Source organism: Arachis ipaensis, chromosome B9 (assembly GCF_059453495.1).
Source record: "Arachis ipaensis isolate K30076 ecotype BB chromosome B9, ASM5945349v1, whole genome shotgun sequence".
Lineage (NCBI taxonomy): Eukaryota > Viridiplantae > Streptophyta > Magnoliopsida > Fabales > Fabaceae > Arachis > Arachis ipaensis.
Window position 1 is genome coordinate 118783374 of NC_142444.1, and position 20305 is coordinate 118803678.

The following is a 20305-nucleotide window of genomic DNA, read 5'->3' on the forward strand; positions in this document are numbered from 1 at the left end:
TGGCGTGCCACGCCACGAACTCAAGTGGCACGCCCCAATGGCTTTTGCTTCCAGAATGACATTGGCGTGCCACGCCTGGGTTTCAAGTGGCACGCCCAAGTGAGGAATAGTGAATGGCGTGCCACGCCCTCGACACCAAGTGGCACGCCCATGTGTTTGGCCTCCTTCTTCCTCTCTGGAAACTTGTACTAGCGTGCCATGCCTAGAGGCTGGCGTGCCACGCCCATGATCTTGCCTTGGGTCTAGCAGCTGGCGTGCCACGCCCAACATTCAAGTGGCACGCCATAGTGAGATTCTTGGACTGGCGTGCCACACCTTCGATACCAAGTGGCACGCCCAGGCGTTGCTTTGGCCTCTTTGTGCATTGGCGTGCCACGCCTGGTCGCTCAAGTGGCACGCCTAAGTGAGATTGAGAGCCTGGCGTGCCACGCCTTCAACCTCAAGTGGCACGCCCATACCTCTTTGGCCTTCAGCCCCTTCTCTGGGATTTTGTACCAGCGTGCCACGCCATGCTGCTCAAGTGGCACGCCCATACATTTGTGGACTTCTCAAGCTTGGCGTGCCACGCCTGGTTCCTCAAGTGGCACGCCCAAGTGACTTTTTGGAGCTGGCGTGCCACGCCTTCGATACCAAGTGGCACGCCATAGTGATGGTTCCTCCTGGAGTGATGAGCTGGCGTGCCACGCCCCTTGGCTCAAGTGGCACGCCCATAGTGGGTGATGGGTTAGGCGTGCCACGCCCAACCTGGCGTGCCACGCCCCTTTTGTGTCCTCCATTGTTGCTCTCTGGAACTTTGTACTGGCGTGTCACGCCCAGTCCCTGGCGTGCCACGCCCATGTGAATGCTTGAGAGTCCCTTCTGGATTTCAGTACTGGCGTGCCACGCCTAGCTCCTAGCGTGCCACGCCAGTGCATTTTTTGTGGCGTTTGCTCCAAGTGGCATGCCAGTTTCACACGCCCAGCTTCTTTGTTGCTTTCTTCCCATTTTGATGCCTTTTTCACCTGAAATTCATCACAACTCATTTCAAAGTAATGTACCATAATATTCATCAAATAATGCATGAACTGCAATGATCAAATGAGATTTATGCTCTTTTATGGTCCTCTTTATGCAAGAAAGAAGGATAGATGATGCAAGTCATCAGAGCATAAGGTAGGGTAGATTCAGGTTTATTAGTTTGTGATATGTTGCTGGAAGTGTTTGGAAATTATCTGATTATATTAATTCAGTGCGTTAAAACTGATTTGGTTGAGAAAGCTGCTAGTATTGTTGGAAAATGCTTGAGTATATTGTTGATTCGCTATTTTACTGCTAGTTTCGCTGAAAAGTTGCTGCTGAATTATTTGCATCATGCTACTTTTGATGGATAATGCTGCTGATTTTGTGTCATTCTGAGTGAATTTGTATGGATTGATGTTAAAAGAAGGCTTGTTTTGCTAAAATAGTTGCTGCTGGAATTATTTAGATTATGCTTCTTTGGATTATGATTGTTTGAATTATGTTTGATTAGGTTCAGGACTTTAAGGTGTTAATGCTTGTGTTGTTGAAAAGTTGCTGGAAATTTGGTTGAATGACATTCATTTGAATTGGTCTATAAACTGACACTTGGTTGCATTTTCTTTGCACTTTTGATAATTCATATGTCAAGTGGTTGTCAAATTGCCTCAAAAATCTTTTAATAAAATTTTGGTCAAATCCTTGAAAATCAATGATTGTTTTCCTCTTGTTATGACTATTTGTATTGATGTAAATGTGATATGCTTGTAATTGATCAAATTGTTGAATTTTTGAATGGTTGAGGCATTTATCTAATAATACAATATTAAGTAAACTGGTCCTATTTAACCCAATTATATCAACTTTGTGTGTTTCATTGGTTTTGGGTTATATTAGGAATGAAACTCAATTCTTGAATTTAATCTTGTGTTATTAGTTAAATGAATCACATTAGTGTTTGAGCTTGTTCCTCTTACTTTGCTTAAACATTATTCTTGTTTAGTTCATACACCGTTGTTTGTGAATATGCCTTTATGATTATTTTGGATTTTGAATTGCATTTTATAGCTACCATATAATTTAAAATTTTTAACTTTGCATTTTATAGCTACCATGTGATTTAAAATTTTTAACTTTGTTTGGCATAATTCATTAAGTATAGTTTATGATAGTGGATTGCTTGAGACACTAACTTTTGTATTAATTGAATTTTTGGTGTGTATGTAATGGTATCATTCCATTTTGGTTTAATTTCTTTGAATTGAATTTCAATTACTACATATCATGCAAAAACTCTTCTTTTGCACAGTCCTTAGTAAACTCTAAAAGAAAAAACATTATATAAAGCAATAAAATAAAAAAATAAAAAAAATTTTATTTGAAGAGAAGTATTATAAATATAATAATTTATATTGTCTTTTCTTATCAACTTATTTCTTAAAAAAGATGATTTTATGATATTTATTATCTTAAAAAAATGTAGATACTATTTCAGTTTCTGTTTAATTAATTAATTTACTTCATCGCCAACCACATTGTCCTTTTCCATGCTTCCCTCTAATTTGTAGAATCCCACTTCCAACTCATTCATATATATCTCATTACGTTGATCTCAATAATTTAATGGTTTTTTAGAATAATTATAACATATCTAAGTAGTCAACATAATAAAAAATAAAAATAATAGGAAGTCTACACCCTTCTTTAAATTCGCTTACTTTTTCGAAGCCCTGAATCTTGCCTTTTATGCAAACAATAGTATAAGATTTTTTATTTTATCTCATAATTAGAAATAGCTACTAACACAACCCGCAATATAAATAGGGACCAGGCCTTTTTGCATTAGAGCATAGCAATTCACACTCCATATAATACACAAATTTCACTTATACCCATTATGGCTCCAAATTTCAACACTTCGGATTCACTGTATGATTTTGTTGTCAAAAATGGCAATGGTGTAAAAGGCCTAATAGACTCAGGTTTATCAGAGGTGCCAGAAAGGTACACAGTTATGCATTATATTCCGTATTTCAAAGTAGTTTATATATCTAAAAATTTCCAGGTATTTTTAAGAATATTAGTGCGTACTCTAATAAAATTTAGTCATTAATCTCAATATCAGCAAATTTGGTATACTTAAAACGCTTTTCATAGTTGTGTCAGACGTGGCAAAATGAACAAAATCTATCTAAAAGTTCAATAGACATTGTTTTACTATTATTTTTTCTTCATTTTTCATCAACTATTTTGACTGAATAAAAATATTTACTAAATGTGACTAATATGAAACTTAGTAAGCCAAGGGATCAAATAATTGAAACATAAGAGGTGAATTTTATGATATTTTTTATTATAGTGCTTAAATTATCTAACTTATTTTTATTAGTAAAAAATAAAATATTTAAAATAAAAATAAAATATTTAAAATTTGTTAAATATTATATATTTACATTTTTTTAGTAAATTAGGCACAATGTCATAGATATCATAACATTCATTAACATAAAATTAGTAACAATGTATTCCTCAAGCTCATTAAGTAACAGGATGGTTTTATAATTTGTACCTACTAAAGTAAAAATAGTGGTAAACTATAAAAATCTTCACCATTTTTGAAAACGATAAAATTGTCTCTCCTTTTTATAACAACAAAAATATTTTTAATTACAACAAAAATATCCAACATTAAAATTATATATTCTCACAAATTATTTTAGAAATTTGATTTGTATTTGATTTTTTACAGATTAAAAAAGTGAGACATTTTTAATATTATAATTTTGTAATTAGTAGATTTTTTTGTCAATGACCAGGAATATTTTTAAAAATTGAAAAATTCTAGAGATTCAATTTTCTATTCGAATTTTTGTATATAATTTCTAAATAGTTATCCAAATATACGTTCAAAATTTTAAATAAAATGGATAAACAATTTACTAAATACAAAAGTGGTTTATCACTTATAAAAATATAATATTTTTTTATTATTTATCATATTTTATAATATTTTAAGAATATTTTTGTGTATAGTAGCATAGTTGATAATTCAAACTTTGCCGTAAGCTTAAAATAACTTTCAAATTGGAAAATATTTTGAAGAACAAAAAAGAATTCACAATTTTTTAAAATTGTCATATCTCTAAATTAATAATCACGTATTACTAATTGTGCTGATATTTCATAGGTACATACAACCGGAAGAAGAAAGAATCAAGAAAGTAAAAACAAAAAGACATGATGTTTCACCAATTGACCTATCAAAACTTAAGGGTCCAGATCACAAGAAAGTGTTGGATGAAATTGTTAGAGCAGCTGAGACACTTGGATTTTTTCAAGTGGTGAATCATGGTGTCCCTTTGGAGTTGCTGGAATCTCTCAAAGATTCAGCTCACAAGTTCTTCAACTTGTCACCGGAGGAGAAATCTCTATTTTACCCTGGGGTGAGTCCAAGTACAAAAGTGAAATATGGAACAAGTTTTGCACCTGAGAAAGAAAAAGCATTAGAATGGAAAGATTATATTAGTATGGGATATACTGATGATCATGATGCTCTCCAATATTGGCCTAATGAATGCAAGTATGAACTTCTCTTTACTTTATTGTTACATTTTTTCATTATAATTGAAATGTTTTAGTACTTTGCATATGCAGACATCAAATTAGTATGCTTGAATTTCTGTTTTATTTTTAATATTAATATAACCAAGAACTTACCTATAATAAAATAGAACATAACATAGTCTAAAATCTATTGTTATGTTTAACTATATTTAAAGTTAAAGTAAATTAATCATGCTACGTGTATAAAAAAATTCGGTCATCAAATTCGTTATTAATATTAAAATATATGATCAAATATAAATACATATTATATATATATATATATATATATATATATATATATAGGTAAATTATATTTTTTGTCTTTAATATTTGTAATTTTTTTTAAATATTCCTAACATTTAATGTAATTTAATAATTTTGTTTTTGACACTTTCGATTTATGTCAAAATTATTCTTAAACGTTAATTCCATCGAAATCATTAGGTACAAAATTAAAAATATCTAGGAGTAACTTTGAAATAAACTGAAAATGTTAGAGACAAAATTGAATCAATCGAAAATATTAAAGATAAAATTGAGTCAAATTAATAATTAGGGGGTATTTTTAAAAAAGATTGCAAAAATTAAGGATAAAAAATATATTTTATCCTATATATATATTTATATCCAAATATATAATGATTGATTTTCTGTATGAAGATAGTATTTTCTAAAATAAATAGTTATATAATCTCATGGAACAACATTTTTTTTTTTTCATTTTCCCCTTTTTTTTTTTGTTGCTATGTCTTCAGGGAAGTTGCACTTGATTATTTGAAGTTATCAAGCACGATGGTAAGGGACATAGTTGAAATCTTGATAGAGAACCTTGGAGTGAGAGTAGAAGAGTCAAGAATTGAGGGTATTATTGGAATGAAGATGGTTAACATGAACTATTACCCATTATGCCCAAATCCAGATCTCACTGTTGGAGTAGGGCGCCACTCAGACATGGGAACCATCACTGTACTTCTCCAAGATGGCATTGGTGGTTTATATGTCAAACTTGAACATAATAATAATAATCATAATGATGGAGAGTGGCTTGAAGTTCCACCAATACCTGGTGCTCTAGTCATCAACATTGGAGATACTATTCAGGTATATATATATGAAATATTAGGATATCTTACAATTTATCTGAGATTAATTAACTACTAACTAAAATTTTAGAGATGGTAAGTGGAGCTGGATCCTGTCTTTTTGGTCTGATTAGGATTCTTTCATGATTATTTTGAACACAATTGTTTTATCTTATTTCATGATATGAGAGAAAAATAGACGAATAATGTTAGTTAATCTCTTAATAATGTTAGTTAATCTCTTTTACCTTTTTAATTTATTGTGTCTTTTTTTCACTTAAATCGTAACTATATATGATTATATTTGAAACAAGAATTAACTTTTGGTTTTTTCTTTTGAGAAAAAAAGATAGAGAATAAATTCGTTTGATATTTTAGTATTTAAAATGAGAAATGTGTTGTTTTTGTACAAATGTTGAACTAATTTTGTACACAACTAATTTACTCTGATCTTAAAACAAATATAAAAAATTCTAATTTTTCTTAATTAGAATCTTAGAGTAGCATGTCTCTAAAGTATTGCATCCTAATATACCATATAGTAGCTAGTAACTATTTCTAACAGTGGTGTCATTGGTATAAGATTCTGAGCAATGGAAAGTATAAGAGTGCTGAACACAGAGTAAGGACAACAAGCACTGAATCAAGGGTATCAATTCCAGTGTTTATTTTTCCCAAACCTACCGAGAAGATTGGGCCATTGGAAGAGCTTGTGAAGAAAGAAGGGGTGGCTCGTTATAGGGAAGTTATGTTCCAAGATTACATGAACAACTTCTTTGCCAATGCTCATCATGGAAAGAAGTCCCTTGAGTTTGCAAAATGAACATAAGTTTATAAATATGATTCATTTAAATTCTCGATTTTTTTTAATAACTATTTTGATCTATGAAATTGCAATTTATCTATTATTTTACATCGGTTATGTCAAGTGTTACTTGTCATAATCGCAAAATTTTAATCACAATATTAAATGAGAGACAAAGGACAATTTCAAAGATCAATATAGTTATTTTCGATTTTCGAGAACTAAAATGAAATTATGTCCACAAAGTTGTGAAAGAAAATAAACTTCTACTTGAATCTTTTTATTTCATATTAATAATTTCTAGGAAGTGGATATTAATTATTCCTTTCAATTTGATGATATTATTCTCAATTAGGAGATTTTATTTACAACAGTATCTTATCAAATAATAAAGAATGACATTATCAAAAATTAAGAAAGAGTAGTAATATCCACTCTCTAGTTTCTATTATATCTAAAATTAATACTAAACTACTTTGAATAGTATGTACTGAGTTAAACTTTGTTCCATTAAGACGTTCTTCAACGATGAATCGAAAGCTTCTCTATTTTCTTTTTCAGATTATGTATGTTTTATGAATTAAACTATCACTAATAAACTAGGCAGTACTTTCTACGTCCAATGAGCTAGTATTAACAATATTAAATACTCAAAATTTTGATTTTAGAATTTAATGAGATGGAACAATAATATCTATAAGCTTTTACTCTGGATTCAAATTTTTAAGAGCAAATAATTGAAGAAATGTAAGTATTTGAATTTTCCTATTCTAAGTACTGCCTCTCCTTATTGAAAAATTGGAACTGTTCTTTCTTGCCTAAAAGATGGTTTTGTTGGGATACTGAGCCTTTGCTTTAATTTTTTTGGCATGATGTTTGGTCACTGCGGGGAAGAATCTATGATCTTTTGCCTTACATTTATGGTACGATTTTGATTTAGTTATTGATGATATCCGGGTGAATAGAAGGTGGGATTTCAGCAACTTTACTACTCCCATACCTAAAGAGGTGAAGGAACACATCATGAAGTAACCAAGAAACAAAGAAAAATCACTAGACAACGAATTGAAGAAGGGAAGCACAGAAAAATTAGAGAGAGGAGGAAAGGAACCATTCAAGAAGAAGTGATAAAAGTGATACAAATGTTGTGTTTTTAAGATTGTATTTCAAATTTAGTATCACATGAGACATTCTAGTAAAAATAAAAGTTTTGAATTGATTTATGATCATTGCTATTCTTCTTGAAAATATGACCGTTACTAATTAAGAAGAAAAGCATTAAACTGAATTATTGCTAATTAAGAAGAAAATTGTTGAATTGTTTTATGACTTTTGCATGAATTGAATTATATAAAAGGAGAAGTATCATATACAATAATATATATATATATATATATATATACCTACCCCAAAACACTCTCAATTTTGTTTACTCTGTAACTTGTGCTTTTTTTCTCTCTCTCTCAATAACATTAAGTTTTTTCAAATATTAGCAAGAGTTACTTACAACATATTTTTCAATTAAGAAGAAGAACGAGGTTGTGCTGCTCCAAGTGTTCCAAGAATATTGGTGTGGACTGTATTCTTGATGATCCACATCTAATCCTAGAAAATTTCCATCGAAGTCATTCCACCTACGGATAGGGCGGTGATAAATCCTTAAGGACAATGCCTAGCACGATTCGTAGTAAACTCGTTTTAATATTTTTTTAATTTATTTGTCTACAAAATTTTATTTATATTTAAAGTAGCTAAAATATTATTTTAGAAGTCTAATTTCCAATAATAAATGACTCAAAAAGAAGAAGCATGAAGAACCTGAAAGGTTTAGATTTATCCCCATCCCACAAAACTTTGTAAGATACTGAGCTGATGCACTCTATTATGTTAGAGAGAAAATGATTAGGAATACAAAAATCCTCCAAACTATCTTTGATAAACCCCAAACTTAGTCTATTGTATGCTTTTTCGAAGTCTATTTTCACTTCCATGAAGCTCTTTTTTCCTTTCAATCTTCTAGTTACATTATCTGCTTTGTAATAATAATATTGTCATGAATGATTCCTTCGGATACAAAACAAGATTGATTATGTGCAATTGTATCCTGATGTAGAATTTTTGCAAAACCACAACTCGATAAGTGTAATAAATCGTATCAAGTAATACCACAGGAGTGGATTATTGTTCCCACGAAGATTAACGGACTGAGCACACAAGAGTTAATCGATTATTCTAACTAGACAATTCAAACTAGGGTTTCAGCAATATCAAATAGCAAAAATAGAAGATTAAATGAAAGCAATTTATAAACTGTTGAGAAAATAGTATAAATGGAATGCTAAGGTTTTAGAGGTGTTTAAAACTTCAAGAAAAATGGGTTTCACTATCTACCTTGATCATACAAAGATGTAACTTACAGCGAACCCTAATTAACTAAACTCTAATCCCTTGGTAATCTGGTTTTCCTTAACTTAACAAATTATTAGTTCCTTGATCAATCAATTATGATAAGAGATAAAGCACACATACTAAGTCATAAGCCACATAATTCTTAAGATTTAACCCTAATTGATTGAATGTCACTTATCAAGCCAAGTTCAAAACTTTTAGAATTGAGAGAAGAGGTTTTCAAGCTTAATTTTATCAAACAATCTTTTCCAGGATGCATATATAATTCAATTCAGATGCAAGTTATTTTCCAATAAACTCAAATCCTTCTGATGAAGAACGAAAATCAAATTCTTAAGAAAACATCAATGCATAAATCAAGAATAGAAAAGTAAGAACATTAATCTATGGTAATAAATAGAGCTCATAACCTTAACAGAGGAGATTAGTTGTTCATGATCAAAGAAAAACAAAAAATTCTCAATTGTCAAAATGGCCGGAAAAAGAAACTCACATGTGTGGTTCCTCTCCTTTTCATACTAACCCTAAAAACTAATTCAAAATTCAAAATAATTTAAAAAAAAAACTAAATAAAATCAAATCTCATTCAATAATTCTTCTCAAAGAGTTTCTCCTTCGAGATAAGCTCCCATGATCTTCTCCACAATTAGCAATTAATGCTTGATTTCATGGGCTTATGCTACGCCTTGAGTTACCCACTTAAGTTCTTGAAGAATAGAGGATTTGATGAGTGAATTGAAGGCTGGAGGGTTTTGTTTGGTGCGTTATATGCAGGACACCCCATGTATAACGCATGGCTTCTACTAATAATATTTGGCCTCTGTTTGCTTCTCACGTATAACGCGGGACACCCTACGTTATATGTATGGCTTCAATTGGTGTCTTTAGCCTTTGTTTGCTTAAAAGTATAATGCATGGATCTCCATGTTATAAGCATGGCTTTATTTGGTGCTTTCATGTCCAGAAAGCTCTTTGTTTGGTTCAGAGAGCTTTCTATTTGATTCCTCCTTCTTCTGTCTCTTCTTTGTGATGATTCATAACCTCTTTTTCGTCCTTGATCTTTTATAAATTTCCTCCAAATTCTCCTGTAACAAGTGAATTCAAACTAACTCAAAGTAATGCTCACTAAATTGTGAAATCAATTTTTATCTAACAAGAATCATTAGCTTATTGAATGAAATTCTCAAGGAAAAATAACTAAAGTTGCGAATGCATCACAATACCAAACTTGAGATTTTGCTTGTCCTCAAGCAAACAAAGAATCATCCATTCATAATTGAAGACTAAACCTCACAAATCACGGGTGACTTGTAGTATTCCCAATGGTTTCGTTTATCCTTTTCACTTGTACACAATCTAGCATAAAAAATCTTGATTCTTGCAAGACTTCCATCCTAATCATATTATAGAATCCTGTCTTATCAATTTCTACCTTGAAGCAAGCTTAACTCTTTCTTTTCTTTCCCAATTTCTTTTATGAAGGTATTTTGCACCTTGAGCCTAGCCGTAACTCTAAATGTTTTGTCTCAAGTTTTGCTCGATATAAAACCCGCGAAAATTAGTGAATAATTAACCAACAAATTAATTATTATTTAAAAAAATTAGAAAATTAAATTTTTATAGTTTAAAGAAGTAGAAATAATTAAAATATAAATTTTAACACTAATTTTAAAGATTTTGGCCCAAAATTGGGCAAAACAGACCAAACTGGTTGAACTAAGCCCAAACCAGGCCTAAGGCCCAACCCACTTACCCATTAACTAAGAGCATCAACTCTTCTTCCCCCAAACACAAGGCAAACACGCTGAACACTCAAGGGAAAGGGGGAAGAACACCAAACCCTCACTCAAATATTCAATTTGCCATATCTTTCAATTCGAAGCTCCAATCGCCACACAGTTTGCGGCCACGCGACCACCACGTCGAGCTCTAAAAAACCCACTAACCCACTAAAAAACCCATATAAAATGCATAGTTTTATGTCTCCTTCCTAATTTCCCTTGCAATTTCCTTTGCTATGAAAAACGCATACCTAGCATACACTACTAGAAAAAACACTTTTAGCGGCCATTTATTTTACTTTTAGCGGTAATAAAAATAGCCGCTAATACATTTACCGGCAATTAGATATTAGCTGTCTTATGCTTTGTCGCTAAAAGGTTTTAGCGGCAATTATACAATTGCCGATGAATACCTTTTTAATGGCCGCTAAAAGTTATAACTTTTAGCGGCTATTTTCTTAGCAATTTATATAGCCACTAAAAGTAATTCTAAGATTGCAATATTATTCACTTTTAGTTGCCATTACTGTTGCCACTAAAATCCATTTTAGCAGTAATTTATATGACCACTAAAATTATTGTAATATTATTTACTTTTAGTTGTCATTAATATTTTCACTAAAACCTTCATATTTTGTTAGTTATATTATACTCATCTTTTTAAAGCAATGAATTATCTTCTTTCTAGAATTTTAAAATTATTTTTGTCAACAACTATTATGATTGTGCATAATATAAATATATTGAAATTAATTACTACAAAATAAAATATTTTATTAAATTTAAAATATTAATATATAAATTTCTCTTGAAAAGTAATAAATCATACAAATCTGTGTTATTGCAGGAAATTTTGGCTATGTTCATTGATACATTGCTCCAGTATGGTTTTTCAAACTAAAACTAGTAAATCTACAACCACTTTTGACAGTTTAGATCAACAATGAATCTAATCAGAATTGTCCGGATAAGTGTTCTACACCTTGGGCAAGTAAATCACTTTGGATGTCACTGTCAAAATTCTTCCAATCCAAACATATCCACTTTCACTTTTGAGTGCATATGCCACCATCTCATCAATTAGCCTATGGTCATACCTGAAGCCACTTAGAGTGTCAATTATCTATGTGTAATGAATCAAAGAAATTTGGTTCATCAAAATGAAAACATTTCAAACATTTAAACCAAAATTCAAGTATAAACGGAGCAAGCAAGCAAGAATGGCGCAAGCAAGTAAGAACAGAGAAGATGGAGCAAACAAAAAAATTAGGATCTGAAACACTTAAACACTTCGATTTTAGCTTTGATCTGCCAAATTGAATAAGATCAAGCAAGCAAATAGAGCAAAAATAATAACAGAGAGAATCACATGCTTATGAGTATTCAAACCAGAATTAAAAAAAATAAATGGAGAAGACCTACCGCGGTGACGATCTTGTGTGTTTACACACAAGAACGGAGGCGGTGCAAGCGGCGAAAGTATGGTGTTGCGACAAGAGCAGCAACGGTGGCTGGAAGACCTTGGCGACATAGATCTGAGACGAACAAACGATGACAGCGATGCGGATATGAGGCAGATCGGATGGAAATGAAGTCCAAGGAGTCGTTCGCAGAGGAAATGTGTTGACAAAAAAAGGTGCTTTCTCTCGATCTCAGAGGCGGAAGAGAAGAGCCTTTGCTCGATTCCAAAAGCCTTTGGAACTGCGGCGGCAATGCCAACGACGACGAGCTTAGAGTTTCGACGGTGAGCTCTCTCTTCTATCTATGTTTCACACAATCTCTCCTTCTGTTTGTTAATTGGCTAATTGTTATGAAAAAAATGTTTTAGTAAGAATACTAGTAGCCATAACACTATGGCCACTAAAAATTTTTAACTAAAAGTTTTTTTTATGTATTTTTTAGTGACAATAATATTAGTTGCCATTATAATATATAGTATTAGTGGTAAATATATAATTACTATAAAAACACAACTTAAATAAATCAAACAGCAGCCATTAAGCTATTGTCGCTAAAAGTTAGTCGCTAAAATTAATATTTCTTGTAGTAAAATTAATCAATTAATAAACAATGATCAGGATCGTTGTAACAAATCGATAATCAAAGTGAATCATAAACAATTACAATTGATAGAACTGGACAATTAAAAAAGACATTGCTGATAAATTACGAAATTATTAATATTAAGATTGAAAAATATAAAATTAGAATTTCAAATTCAAAATAAAATTGAAAAAGAGATTAAAGATTGACATTGATGAAACATCAAATTTTTAATGCATATAAAGTTATAAAAATAAGATAAATAATAAATAATAAAATAATAATTTATAAAATATAAAATAAATTTAAAATTAAATAATATATAAAAATTAATTAATAAATAAAATTAAAAATTATTATTTCACAATTGTTAAAATATTTTAAAAATATATTTAATTACTAAGACTATTTAATAATATTTTATTAGGACCGTCAAAATCAAAACCCACTGTGTGTTTCTAGTGCCCCCTAGTGCTAACATCTTGTGTTGGTTAGTATATATTCTTAACCTTTTATGATTATATTTTCTCCACTAGATATTATATATTGATTGATTATTCTTAAATAAAAAAATAAAAACATTGGAGAGAGAGATGTAAAGCACAAACATAATAATCATTAATCAACCACCACGTACAATAGCAATGTGTTACTTTTTTTTTAGTTCGTGGTGACATACTCAATGATGAAATCAACAACAATCGTGACACACCGAGTGTCGTTAACAAAGTCATCACAAAGACCAAATACAATATATTAAAGCAATTAAACGCCTATTTATATAGATAGATACTTTCAAAGTGCAAATATCCCGAATTAACAAGCATATTAATACATACATATATACATACAAACTCATATTTCAAACATAATCGTCAAGGCTCCATTTGGATTCTATTTTGTGTAACGTAAAGACAGAACAATGGCCGAAGTTCAGAGCATCCATATTCCTCGTGTGAAACTTGGTAACCAAGGCCTTGAGGTATTAAACTCTCTTTTCTAATTCAACTCGAATATTTAGTTTAAAAGATAAGAATCACCTATCAATCTACTGCAGCTACTCGTAAAATAAAAATGTTATACATACATTAAAATTAGTCATTATATATATATATATATATATATATATATATATATATATATATATAAAACTTATTTTTAATGTATATTTTATACTAATAATTAATTTTAGTATTTGATTTTAATATACACTTATTATGATTATATACTCAAAGTATATCTTCAAAGTAAAACTTCTAATCTATATTTATGCTATATATATAGGAATATTAAAATTTTTGGTTTTTTTATTCTAAAATATATTTTTCATTGTATATAATTTATGAAAGATTATTATTTTTAAAATTTAAAACAAAAGTATTTTAGTTAAATTATAAAATTTTTATCCTCTCAACTAATTTTTAATTCAATAGATACGATAGTACTTATTGATACACTAGTCATAATAATTATATTTGTATGAATCAAGAATTATGTATCTAAGGACAGATTAATATAAACTATAAGGATTTGCAATCAAAGTACTTGATCGCTTGTAGTTAAGGAAATGTAAAATGGCCAATGAGCTATAGTTTAAATGGCATATTTTTATATATTCATCACCTAAAAACAAGGTTGCGAAAACCGGACCGGTCATCGAACCGGTCAAGTGACTGGTTCAATAGTTCAATGGTTCAACCGTGGTTGAACCGTGGTTAAACCGGTTTAATTAAATATAGAGTGAAATTATAAAAAATTGAATACATAATTTAAAAAAGTTAAATTCAATAATTTTAAACTAATAAGATTCAAAATTTAACAATTTCACAAAATAAACAATACATAATTTATCATTAAAAGGCCATAAACAACTTCAAATGACAATATTCAAAACGCACATAAATGACAAATGACAAACACAATGTTTTGCACCCAAAAGAAACAATGTTCAACAAACAATAGGAACTACAGCTACTACAGCTACTACAGCTCTTTCTTTAAAGTAACTTCCAATTTGTGTAGCTACTACAGCTCTTCTCTTTCTTTTGTCTCTCGTTGTTGTAGGAACAGCAGCTTGTATAGGGTTAGGCGATTCAGCCTCTTGTGCATGTGCTTCCCCACCATAAGCCTCCTCCTCAAATTTTCTTTTCTCCATCTTATTTTTCTTGTTTTCCATCAGAATCCTTTTGAATTGAAGTTCCACTTCTTCAGTTACTTTGCTACATACTTTGATTTGTCCTGGAATTTTCGCAAGATGATATTTCATCCTATATATCCCCCTTCCATTATAAGTGTTCAAACAAAAAATACACATATATTGTGCCTTATTATTTTTATCATATTTCACAGTGAAATATTCCCAAGCCGGGTCAGATTTTCCTCGAGAGGAAGCTGTCTGAGATTCTTGTCCAGCATTATGTTGTTGTTGTTGATCATTTTCTGACTGTTCCATCTAAATTCAGAATGCCAGCAACCCAGAATCCAGACCAATATATCAATTCATAGTTCAAAGTTCATACAATTTATAATTTTATATGCATTCAATAGAGCAGAATCGACAAAATAAAAAAACTAAACAGAGCAGACTTGAAAAGATTCAAAAAAAAGAAAAATTGAAGAACAGAGCATAACATAATTTTCAATTTCAACATGCATCAATTTTATTCTCAAATCCAACATACAAGTATACAACAAATTCATTCCACATTTGATTAATCATATTAAAAAAAATAAAAGAACAGAAGCCAGAAAAAAAAATTGAAACAGTATACACTAAACAGACGCCAGAAACCCGATCTTACCTCAAGAGAAGAACGAAGAAAAGCCAGAAAACAACACAGCACGAAGCCACGAACAGAAGCCACAAACCCAGAAGCCCTAAACCCAGAAATCCAGAAACCCAGAAGCGGAGAAACCTAGAAGCCAGAAACGGAGAAACCCAGAAACCCAGGTGCGTGAGCGTGGGCGACAGTGCGCGACGGTGCGCGGACGTCGGCGACGGTGCCCGAAGGTGGCCGAACGTCGGGTGTTCTTCACGGCGTCCTCTGATCCGTTGTATGCATAAGCTGCTTCAATGTTGGAGAGTGGAGAATAGATTGGGAGTGGAGCTGATGGTTGGGAGTGGCGGTGGAGGGTTCTTCAATCTTCAGTTCTTCACTCTTCAGCCTTCACTTCTTCGAAGATTTTGGAGAGATTAGGGATTTTGGCTTTGGGTTTTCAATTTTGGGAGTGGCAGCCTCAGCAAGTCACACGTTCTTCATCCCCTTTTTCTTTTTTTTTTTTTTTAAAGAAACAACGCCGTTTGACTAGTAGGGGAAAAATCGGCACGTATAAAAACCGGCCCGATTCGCCCGGTTTACCGGTTAACCACCGGTTTGATCAGTTTTTTCGCCGGTTTTTTGTAGTACGGTTTGTTCATGGACCGAACCGACTACATGACCGGTTTCCGGTTTTCAGAACATTGCCTAAAAATTGTGGATTTGAGTCTCACTTCTAATTTTAAAAAATAAAAAAATAAATATAATAACCGTTCGTCCAATGTAGTTTTGTCATTTTAAATATTTTAACTTGAATATTATGAAACATTTATGTATGTATTAATTTATGATTCAATTATTTTCTATTATTAAGGTTTCGAAGTTGGGATTTGGATGTATGAACCTTACTGGAGCCTACGCTGCTGGTGTTTCTGAAGAGGAAGGCATTTCTATTATTAAGCATGCTTTTAATAAAGGAATCACCTTCTTTGATACTTCTGATATTTATGGACTCAATGCTAATGAAATTTTGGTCGGAAAGGTACGAAGGAATTACTACTTCTGCATAAAAACTATTCTTATTTGGGATACTCTTACCAAGTACAATTTTTAAGGATATAAAAGTTAAATTTGTTTAAAATAAAAAATTATGCATTCAGCATCATTGAGATTATTATAGTCTCTTACATTGAGCATCATTGAGATTATTATTGTATTGATTGCAAATGGAATTGCTATTGCCTCTTTTAATTAAAATAAGCTATCCAAAGTTATATCTTTAACTCTTCAATAAAAGAGAACAATATACAATAACGAAACTTTCTGGATTTTGGCTTTGTTATAGAGGATATTTTTGCCATTTTAATTGAACAAAGCAAGAGTAAAAGGAAAAGGAAAAGAGAAGCATTAAAATTTAGAACACATGTATGTGATGTGGAAGGTACATCCATAAAAATTCGATAAGTCAACGGACTAACAGTTTCTATTAATATATATTAACTAATATTTATGAAGAATAAAAATTATTTTTCAATAAAAAATCTACCAAAAAAAATTATCATGTGCAATACACATTTTCTCTGAATCTAGTGAAAAAAAACTCTACTCTTCGCCTAATTCTAGTCTTCATTAACAAATTTTTCAAAAAAATCTAGTGTCATTTCTATCAAAAGAACTACAAACTAGAGGAATGGTATGCGTAAGACTTCAAAGAGATGTGAATGGAATTTAACCATCGTAGAACTTAAAATTAACTCTTTTTTTTACTTATTGTTTACGTTGTTCATAAAAAACGTAGTTTTCTATACTTTCTCTAATTCATTATTTATCGCTCTTATTAGCAAGATCTTTATTAACTGAAAATTGACATTTTCTTTAGCTTTTCTTATGTATAATATTTTTGTATTATTTTTTCAGGTTTTAAAGCAACTCCCTAGAAAAAAGATCCAGATAGCTACAAAGTTTGGTATTGAAAAGTTAGATATTAATACTTTAAACTTGAAGATCAATGGTACACCAAACTATGTACGCTCATGTTGCGAAGCTAGTTTGAAACGTCTTGGAGTTGAATACATCGATCTCTATTATCAGCATAGAGTGGACACAACAGTTCCTATAGAAGACACAGTTAAAAACTTCTTTTATTAATAGCTTTGCAAATTAATTAAATTGGAACATAGGACACATTCTATACTAGTGGTCACTTTTTTTTTTTTATCATTTTCTTGTGTTGTATAATATCTTTTCTTTTAAATTTTGTTAAATTTTATATCATGCATGAAATAGAAAAAGATAACATTCGATAACTTTTTGACTTATGTTATCCTATTATTAGTAGTTACTGTCGTAAACACATTTTTATATGAAGATGATATTATTTATATGTTTAGTCAAATATGTTAATTCATATAATAATTTACAATATCATTTTTATATGAAGACATCTTTATGAAATTAGTCACCTATCTTACTAAGTACATTATTAACAAGTAGTTTCTTGGATTATTATTATAGATGGGTGAACTTAAGAAATTGGTGGAAGAAGGAAAAGTTAAATACATTGGATTATCCGAAGCTAGCTCGGATACAATACGAAGAGCACATGCAGTTCATCCAATTACTGCTGTACAACTTGAATGGTCACTTTGGACTCGTGATGTTGAAGAAGAGATAATTCCTCTTTGCAGGTTAATTTTAGTTACTTAATTTCATAGTAATAATATATGTGTGGGTTTTATATGACTTGTTAAAATTTAAGAAGATAGAAGGGGAACACATAGGCCTTGTTGTTTCTGAATGTATATAATTTCATATTTGTGTTGATGTGAGATTAAGCTTTTCTAATACTTTTATTTTTTTAGAGAGCTTGGTATTGGAATTGTACCATACAGTCCTCTTGGTCGTGGCTTTTTTGGTGGCAAAGGAGTCGTGGAAAACCTTCCAGCTGATAGTCTTTTGGTAGGTAAATTTATGAAATAAATTAAATTTTCATCTGATCCTTATAAAGAAAAAATATTATTTTTAAATAATAAGTATAAAAGTTAATTATTTTTATTTCTGTAAAGATTTAATACTTAATTAAATATAAAAATATATACATTAAATTTTTTATTTTTAAAAAAATGATGTTAAAATTAATATCTAGTAAAAAAGTGAATTCTTTCACGAGATAATTATTAAAAAAATCAATAAGATAGTAAATTCTGAATGTCTAATAGATGGTTACTTTTTTATTTACAAGAATACTCATCCTCGCTACCAAGCACAGAATTTGGAGAAGAACAAAAAGATATATGAACGAATAGAAAGCCTTGCTAAGAAGCACCAATGCAGCCCTGTCCAATTAGCATTAGCATGGATTCTCCAACAAGGCAATGATGTTGCACCTATTCCTGGTCAGTAACATAACAAAATATTATTATACATCTCTTTTTAATTTTCTTCATTTAAAAGTATATATATATAAAAGATGTAACATCAAATTTGGTTTTTGAAAATTCTAAGCACTCATTCAAATAGTTTTTGATTTTTTAAAATATCAAATTGATCTTTAAATTTTATAAATTGTATTCATCTTTAATTTAACTACTGTTAACATATAATTGACTTGGAGTATTATAATACTAGTGTAGGATTTTCAATCGAAGATAACATGATTAAGATTTTAACAAATATGTATCTCAAATTCGTTAATTAGGTCTACACTGATATAAAATTAATTGATCAAAATAAGTTTAATTAACTAATTTATGACACCTATTTAATTATACTGAAATCTTAACCACGTTTTTTTATTGTTAGAGATGCCTCACTGATATTTTAATGCTCCATATCAGTGTTAACAATACTTAAATTAAAGACAAATGTGATTCATAATTTATAAATTTAGGAACCAATTTGGTCTTTTCTAAAAATCAAAGATTATTTTGATAGACGTTAAAATTTTTAAAATTCAAATTAGACATTCCCTAATATATAATGTATGAAAAATATTATACATAATATTGTTAGTTATTTACTGAAATTTGTGTTCACCTTTACAGGAACAACCAAGATTAAGAATCTGGATCAAAACGTTGGTGCCTTAGCAGTGAGACTTGAAGAAAGGGTCTTAAAAGAAATTTCCGATGCAGTTCCAATTGAGGATGTAGCAGGTACTCGTCACTTTAGTGAAACTCATGGAAAAGCTACATGGAAGTTTTCTAACACTCCACCAAAAGATTCAAGTATCTCAGCTTGAAGAACTAGAAGTCCTCTATATTTGAACAATAGTGCACAAATTTATGAATTGAAGACAATTATGTGGAAGCATATGTGATGCATACTCTATAAAAATACACTATGGGATACTCGTAAACCTGTATGAATAGTGATATGGATTGGTTTTTGGCTCGGTTGATTATTATTTGTTTTGTTTTAAAATAAAATAAAATGAGTCAAGTTTAATTTTAGCATGCTTGGAATTCAAATTATACTCTAAATTTATGGTTTAGACTAATGCCTTTTTTTTCCTCTCTTTTCTTTTTGTGTGTTTTGATAAAATAAAAATTATGAAAACACACAGTAATAAAAAAAATTATGAAATAAAATTCTTGCTAATGTTTTTTACATATATAGTACGTAATTATATATAGAGTAATAGAATAAGTAACTTATGAAACATTTTTTGATGAATTTATAAGTCCTACTTAAAGGAAAAAAGTATTAACTATTTTTTTTAAAAAAATTGTGATGAGTTTATAGATATCCATGAGAACAAAAAATATTAAATAAAGAGAAAATTTATATGCAATTATCTTTATATAAATTTTGTAGATAAAAATTATT

General features: G+C 30.4%; 2 protein-coding genes across 3 annotated transcripts; both read left to right on the forward strand.

Annotated features, from left to right (window-relative positions):
- The first annotated feature begins 2876 nt into the window (after positions 1–2876).
- LOC107619811 (scopoletin 8-hydroxylase) lies at positions 2877–6803 on the forward strand. The gene is made up of 4 exons (XM_016322090.3): positions 2877–3000; positions 4184–4576; positions 5358–5703; positions 6268–6803. The coding sequence occupies exons 1-4, from the start codon at positions 2894–2896 to the stop codon at positions 6505–6507; spliced, it is 1086 nt and encodes a 361-aa protein (XP_016177576.1). The 5' UTR covers positions 2877–2893; the 3' UTR covers positions 6508–6803.
- A 6727-nt stretch (positions 6804–13530) lies between these two features.
- Positions 13531–19987, forward strand: LOC107619510 (putative aldo-keto reductase 1). 2 transcript variants are annotated; one of them, XM_016321803.3, is made up of 7 exons: positions 13531–13704; positions 16353–16520; positions 17396–17605; positions 17993–18165; positions 18340–18436; positions 18720–18873; positions 19522–19987. In XM_016321803.3, exons 1-7 carry the CDS (start codon positions 13645–13647, stop codon positions 19716–19718), a joined length of 1059 nt encoding a protein of 352 aa, XP_016177289.1. In that variant the 5' UTR covers positions 13531–13644; the 3' UTR covers positions 19719–19987. The 2 variants fall into 2 exon arrangements, with proteins under 2 accessions (XP_016177289.1, XP_088356705.1); XM_088500579.1 differs by lacking the exon at positions 16353–16520.
- Positions 19988–20305: the final 318 nt, after the last annotated feature.